Source organism: Castanea sativa, chromosome 12 (assembly GCF_040712315.1).
Source record: "Castanea sativa cultivar Marrone di Chiusa Pesio chromosome 12, ASM4071231v1".
Classification (NCBI taxonomy): Eukaryota; Viridiplantae; Streptophyta; class Magnoliopsida; order Fagales; family Fagaceae; genus Castanea; species Castanea sativa.
The window spans coordinates 43,257,262-43,265,452 of record NC_134024.1 but is presented as its reverse complement, the minus strand read 5'-3'; the positions used below and the strand labels follow the sequence as shown (position 1 = coordinate 43,265,452).

The 8,191-nt window shown below is 35.7% G+C and overlaps 1 protein-coding gene across 1 annotated transcript; it reads left to right on the top strand.

The window, feature by feature from the left end:
• The first annotated feature begins 886 nt into the window (after positions 1-886).
• Positions 887-4,350, top strand: LOC142620730 (uncharacterized). Its single transcript, XM_075794055.1, has 4 exons — positions 887-1,150; positions 2,627-3,674; positions 3,780-3,899; positions 4,301-4,350. The coding sequence occupies exons 1-4, from the start codon at positions 887-889 to the stop codon at positions 4,348-4,350; spliced, it is 1,482 nt and encodes a 493-aa protein (XP_075650170.1).
• The last annotated feature ends 3,841 nt before the right edge of the window (positions 4,351-8,191 follow it).

Genomic DNA, 8,191 nt, shown 5'->3' with positions numbered 1-8,191 from the left:
ACTCATTTGCGTGAATCCCAATACGTGACTCACTCACCAACTTGAGGAAGAAGAATGTTGGCCGTAAAGTTCTTCACTTCATCAACAATGAAGATCAAGAAGCACTTAGTTACAAAATCCTAAGGCACAAGGATGCAGTAGCTTCTTTTAGAGAGAATAAGGCTTCGGTCACCTTTTGCATCTATTCTCCTTTTTTTCTCTTATGCGACAACCTCTAAAATAAGCCTTATATATGTCTAGAGTTGTGAGAAAAGAAACCCTACACAAATACATAAGCATAGACCAAAAATCAGATTTGAAAAATTTCATTTTCGTAATTCTTGATGGCTATCAAGAGCTATCGAGCTATCTGTTGTAAGCTATCGAGAAGCTATCGAGCATCCAGAAGGTTTCTCAATCGATCGAAGTAGCTATCGAGAGCTATTGAGATTGCAATAAAGAAAAGCTGAAAAGTCTTGATAGATAGCCTAGCTGTCGAGAGCTATCGAGGAGCTATCGAGATTTAATGAATCAGCACTTCTTCACTTATTTCTTGGACAGACTTGCATGACTTTAACACTTGAACTTGAAACCTTGTTTCTTGAAATATTAAACACATCCTAGATCTACCCAATTACAAGTAAAGTGCATTTTGTCAAAAGATTAGCCAATACATAAAATTGACATATGTCCCCAACATAATTCACATATGTCCTAACATCTCTCTTTCTCTATGGAGGGTGACTACCTAAAATTAAGTCAATTTCCCTATAATTCCCATCAAGCACCCTATAATACATATCCATCCCCATTAGGAACTACCGGATTCCTAACAATTGATATTAGAGCTATCAATCTTGATACAAACGAATGTGACCGAAAAGAACTTTGGAAAGAATTACGGCAAATGAACAAAGTTTCAAAGGATGTCAAGACTTTGTATGAATCTCACAATGTCGTTCTAGAGAAGGTCAAGACCTTGGCTGAGTCTAACAATGCCATGAATGAAGAGCTCTCAAGATTGCAAGAGGATCTCGAGAAAATGACGGAAGAGGGGTTACAATCTCTTGATTCAATAAAATTCGAAGAACAAATCAAGTTCCAAGAATCTACTACTATTGTTACAAGCCGGGATGTTGATTTTTGTGTCAAAGTGGGTGATGATATACATGTACGTGTTACCCTTGAAGTTTAGTTGAAAGAACCAACAAAGAAGGTGATGATGATCTTCCAAGAACCAATTCTTGATGCATCAATGGAGGCTTCCATTCAAGAGTTTATAATTCAAGAATTGGCAATCTAAGTATCAGTGATCCAAGAATCCAAGATACAAGCGCCAAGAATATTAATAGTTCTAGAATCAAATAAGGTCTTGAGGATACAAGAACATTTCAAGGTTCAAAGAACCAATGAGACCTTAAAGATTGAAGAACCATTGAAGGCTCAAGAATTTGAGCAAAGTTTGCAAATCTACGAAGAATAAACCTTCATGTGCACAAGGCCTCTTGTCAAAGAGCAATACATGAATATGGTGACCAAAATGTCACTACGGTATTGGTCTATTGGAAGATCTCCTTTGATGAAGATACTATTTCATAACAACACCTTATGGGCAAGGTGTTTTCAAGGGGAGGGAAATGTTAGGAATGCTATAAGCATATGGATAATAATTGTTGTATTGAGATTTAATTAGTTAGTTAGTTAGCACATGTTGGAATTATTAATGCACATGGAGAATAATAAAACCAATTGGATGAGGCCAAGTGTGGTGCAAAGGATGGGGTTTCCTGACAGGTGGATTGGTTGGGTGATGGGTTGTTTTACCACACCCTCTTTCTCCATTATAATTAATGGTAAGCCTTATGGGAATATCAACCCTTCTAGAGGGATTCGTCAGGGTGACCCACTATCACCATATTTGTTCCTACTATGTGCAGAGGGGTTGACTTCACTACTATCAAAGGTTGAGAATGATGGACGAATTCATGGGGATATCTGTAGAAGAGTGCCAAAAATTACAAATTTAATGTTTGCTGATGATTCCTTACTTTTTTGTAGAGCTACATAGGGTGAGGTGGAAGTGATTAATGAGGTTTTGCAGGTATATGCTCGTGCATCTGGTTAATGCATAAATATGGACAAGTCATCGGTATATTTTAGTAGTAATACTCCTATTCAACAAAGGGAGGAGATTGTGGCTGCTTTGGGTGTTAAATAGGTGGAGAAGTTTGAAGCATATTTAGGGTTGCCTACGTTGGTGGGAAAGGCCAAATATCAAACCTTTTCTTATTTAAAGGATAGGGTTTGGAAAAAATTACAAGGGTGGAAAACTAGGATGCTATCAAGGGCTAAGAAGGAAGTGCTTATAAAAGCGGTTGCTTAATCCATACAAACATATACTATAGGGGTATTTCTATTACCGGTGAAATTATGTGATGAGTTGAATGCTATGTGTGCAAAATTTTGGTGGGGTCAGGTTGGCAATGAGAGGAAAATACATTAGAAGAATTGGAATGTTTTGTCTCGGCCAAAAAATGAAGGGGGGATGGGATTTAGAGATTTAAGATATTTTAACCTTGCCATGCTAGCAAAACAGGGGTGGAGGTTGCTGCATGATCGAAGTTCTCTATTATTTCAATGCTTTAAGGCAAGGTACTTTCCTCGCTGTAATTTTTTGGAAGCGACTGAATCACCAAATTGTTCTTATGCATGGAAGAGTATGGTTGTTGCATTACCTGTTCTTAAGAACAGGTGTGGTTGGCGAGTGGGAAATGGTGAATCCATCAAAGTATACTTGGATAAATGGATACCTAAATGCTCAGCAAATAGGATTCTGCACTGGGGACAAGATGCTGATAGAGAGATGCTAGTGTCGGAGCTTATTGATACTGAATTAAATGGGTGGAGATGTGATACTATTCTGGAAAAATTTTGTGAGGAGAAGGCTACTGCTATCTGCAAAATCCCATTGAGCCGAAGGAACTTTGTTGATTCAATGGTATGGATGCATACCAAGCATGGGAAATACTTTGTTAAGTCTGGGTATCATCTGGCAAGGAAAGTGATAAGGAATGATGATGGAGTTGGCAGCTCGGTAGGGGCTGGTGGTCAACAAATATGGAAGAAACTTTGGCAGCTACATGTGCCAAACAAAATTAAAATATTCGGGTGGAAAGCTTGCCAAAATATTCTACCAACCCAAATGAATCTTGCTCGACGGAAAATAATATCTAAGATGGGATGCCAATGCTGCACAGGGGTGCCTGAATCTGCAATACACGCAATCTTGGAGTGTGGAGTTGCGCAAGACATGTGGGCTGGCTGTGCTATAAGGTTGCAGAAGTGTACCACTGATTTCCCTAACATTATGGCTTTGTTTAAGTATATTTTGGACAGGTTTTCAGCAGCTGAGATGGAAGAGTTCCTTATTCAAGCCTGGTTTATTGGAATCAGAGAAATTGCCATTGTACATGGAGGACAAATGAGGGACCCAAAGTGGCTGAATCAGAGAGCAGTGGAGTATTTAGATGAGTATCAAAATGCTCAAACTCATATAAATATTTCACACACAAAGCCACAGACCGGACAGAGATGGAAACCACCCCTTTCACAGTTGTACAAGCTTAACTTTGATGTCGCGGTATGTGCTGGAATTCAGGGATCGGGATTTGGAGCTGTAATCAAAAATTCTGCAGGTGAATTAATGGTGGCAATGTCTGTCAAAGGACCCTCGGTTAGTTGCAGTGAAGAAGCAGAGGCGTTGGCGTGTTGAAAAGCTCTTGAATTCACTGTGGAGTCAGGTTTTGCTAAGTTGATCATAGAGGGTGATAACGTTGCTGTCATGAAGGCAGTAGCAAGCACTTCAGGCGATCATTCTTTGCTGGGACATGTGTATGAGGATATCAAATGCAGCATTCATGGTTTGCAATATACTGACATAAGTTGTATTAGAAGAGGGGGAAACCAAGTGCCTATATTTTGGCCAAATAAGCTAGAAATGTTGATAATGAATTGTATTGGCTAGAGGACTCTCCTCCCTCGATTATAGAAGCCTTGTATCGGGATTGTTTAAACATGAATGAATGAATATTGGTTTTGCTTTCAAAAAAAAATTACTAGTGATTTTGTTGTGAGTCTTTTTAGAGTTTTCGTTGGAAATGGGTTCTTGAACTTGAAGTAAAAACTGTCTCACGATTGTGCTTTCTTACTTCTGCAACATTAAACACCAACTTATCAATCCAAATTATGAAGAAAAAGTACAAAAAGTAAAATTTACCACCAGATTGTATCTCAATAGTATCTGATTATTCTATTTGTCCAGATGTATTAATCAATGCCACTGCATCAAGATGTGTAGATGATATTCAATAGATGAACTACATTAAGGGTGCGTTTGGTTTGTTTGATGTAGAATCAATGTGTAATGCTACATTATTGTAATGCTAGATTATGGTATCACATTACAGCAATGTAACATTATGTTTGGTTGAAAAGGTGCACTTCCATCACATCTCATTAATGTATTGTTTTCATAAGTTGATTGGTTTTTAGTATTCCAAAAATAATTAACAATTTTTCAATAAACTTCCAAAAATACCCTTTTAAATAATTAAACAATTTTTTTGTCATTTTCTTCCCCTTTCTCACCAAACAAACAACTCAAGATCCATAAAAATATTAAACAAATTTCTTGCACTTTCCTACACTTTCTCACCTACCAAACAGTTGAAATCCACCAAAAATAAGAAAAATACAAAAAAGCCCTAAAAAATCTAACCTCAAATCAAAGAAATACATAGAAGCCTAACAAATCTAACACCAATAGAAACCATACTAAATTTCACAATATACACACACACACACACACACACACACACACACTAGCCTCATCACACGCGCGAATTCGCGCGTGCTATTAGATTTTATTTTTGGTTTAGTGTCATAAATGTTCTATTCTTCTCAATTTATGACATTTTTGTTAGGACATATGTGATTGGATAATAGGAACATATGTCAACATTTTATGTATTGGCTAATCCTTTTACAAAACGCACTTTACTTGTAATTGGGTAGATCTAAGATGTGCTTATTGCTTCAAGAAACAAGGTTTCAAGTTCAAGTGTTAAACCCAAACAAGCCTATCCAAGAAACAAGTGAAGAAGTGCTGTTCATTAAAGCTCGACAGCTATCATCTATCGAGGTTTAAAAGAGCTGTGTAAGCACGAGGCTCGACAGCTAGGGTATCTGTCGAGGTTTATGAAATTCAAATTTTCAATTCTGATTTTCATCCAATCTGTGATTATGTGTTTAGGCTTTCTTTTCTCACAATCTTAAACATATATAAGAATTATTTTAAGGGTCGTATCAAGTTGCACAACCAAAAGCACAATTGTACAAGAGTATAATTCCTCAAGTGTGACCAAAAACCTAGTTTGCCCTAGTTTTTGAAGAAGCTGCTGTGTTTGTACACCGTAGGGTTTTGTGACCAAGCAACTTCATGATCTTTATGTGTTGAAGAACAGAAGAACTTTGCAGCCAACATCCTTTTCAAGTTGATGATCAAGTCGCATACTAGGATCTGCGCATCTATTGCTTAGTCACGTACTGAGAGCCACGCAATACAAGGAGAAATTATCACTACAGAACAAGTCCAATTGGGTATTAAGGTAAGGATTCAACTGTAAGTTGGTATAAGGTATTGGAATTCTTTTACTTGTAACCGCTTGTTTTGATAATAGTGGATTCTCAAGAATGTTGGCCTTAAACTGTTGGCCTTTACTTGTAACCACTTATTTTGATAATAGTGGGTTTTTTCCATTCGTAAACAAATCACCGTGCATTTATTTTCCGCTGCATATTTAGTTATTTGGTGATTTGTTTGTGCTGACATGCTTGTTGCATATAATTGAACCTAATTAATTCACTTGACTAATTAATTGGTTAATTTATCACAAGTGGTCAAGAAACGCAGCTTTTGAGCTGCGCTTAGTACACACGGCTAGGTGTAGCTTTGTTTTTGGAAAATGTAGCTTGAAGCCACTCTATAGCAGCGTTTTTGTAAACGCAGCTTAAAAAAACACAGCTTAAAACCACGTTTTTTTAGTGTATGTAGCAGTACTAAAACTGATCTATTATGAATAAAGATGCATTGATCATAAAAACAAGCATTTCATGTTGCTGGATCTGTTTACAAATTAATGAATTAAAATCTAGTCCTAGCAATTCTTACTTTATATAAGCAATGAGCAAAGAGTAATACTTAAAGCTCTATTCTAGATTATAGCGGAAGTGAAGTGTAAGAATGTTTATTTTACTTTTAAAGGTTTCACATACTCCAAATGGCTGACAGTATAAATTGCCTCTTCTTAATGAAGCAACCCTAACAAATATAAACATCTCTCTGTTTCTCTAGAGTGTGCCTTGTAAGTTGTAAACACTTTTTAATGTCCTATAGAGTAGGACAAAAGTATATTTATAAGAGATAAGTATTTATACCTTCAATCTTTCAACCCCTGCTATCAACAACTCATCCCTTTGAGTATCTTGTATAAGGGTAATTATAAAATACTCTCGAAGTACCATAAATACATATTCCTCTCTCACACATAATTGTAGATCTTACTAATTAAATTTATGAAGAGACTCACAATTCATATGAGAGAGGGGGAGTACGAATTTATAGTATTGCTGGAGTATTCAATAATTTTCCCTTGTATTATAGCATCTATATTGTCAATATAAGGTGGAAGTAGAGTAATAAGCTTAACCATTAATACAAAACTAGTCGCGGACCCGCGCGTTGTGTATGCTAATTTTTTTTATGATTGTATTATTATTTTGAATATTTTTCAATGTATTACTACTTATGCTACATTATATATATATATATATATATATATATATATATATGACCAATATATTGTAGGATTCATGATGATAGGAGGTATTGGTCTTGGAATTAGACGCGGAAAGGATACAACTATTCTTTTTTTCATTTCAATTTGGTAGGCTCTTAACCATAGCCTTTATTTTTTAATTTCATAGAATGGACCTCACAAGAAAACTAAATTACTGAACTTGTTTTGAGAATCAACTAAATTATTGAACTTGATGAGGTATATAAGGCTACATTCAGGAAATAATTAATTAACCATGTTCTAAGGCATTGACATGGTTGCTAAAAAATGTCCTAGAGACTGATCTCAATGTTGATTTCTTTTTCCTTAGCTCATCGTGCTTAAATAGTAGTGACATTACATAAAAGGCATAGATTTAAAAAAAGTCTACAGTTAATTAAAACTTCTCAATTTGAGGAAAACATCGCACCTACAATAGTTTAGGACGTGCCCATTAGGAAAAAATATCACAAAAGATCCAAAGAATTTTCCAAACAACTCAATAAATAATTTGGGATACATCTCAAAGCTAAAAATGACTAAGACAAACAGTTTACTGCTCAAGGCACCGTTTGAGCGACTTTGATGGAGACATATGGCTACATAGGGCTGATAGGCAACAAATCCCAAACTTTAATCCAATTACCGTGGGTACCAATTTGTACTAACACAGAACACTTGATAGAAGTGGAGACAAACAACAAAGTGAAAACTCTAATCCCACAATCACAAAGGTGATGCAAACGTTTTGACTTCAAATATTTATGGCCATTTAAGCATACTATTTTCGTGAATACATCTCTGAAGTGGACTCCGTTAAAGTCAAGTTTAAGTTAAGTACTCGATTTCCTTCAAAGACAATATACTCAATTTTCGTGATGCATTAAACTATGCTTTGCAACAAAACCTGTATTTAGCAAGTTGTTCAATGCAGATAATAAAAAACAATATCCAGTAGGAAAAAAGATAGCCGAAGATTCCCATATGTATTGGGATGCCTTGTAAGGATATTTTGTGTTCTAAATGTTTCTTAGATTTGTAAATACCCCCAAGTCATACAAAGTATATTGGGTAGACTATAGAGGAGTACCCCCCCCCATCTTGTACTGCGTCTCTTCTCATTACTGATGTATCATACAGTTAGTCTTACCAGTAAAACTTTGCTATAGTTTTTTCAAATAATAGTAATAAGTATATAAAGTCACAATAAATACATATTATTTTAGTCTTATTTTTTCACCAAAAGGTTATACATTTTCCTTCCAAAGAAAGGTAATTACAATAAAACAACAAAATGAAAAACTAAATATATATTA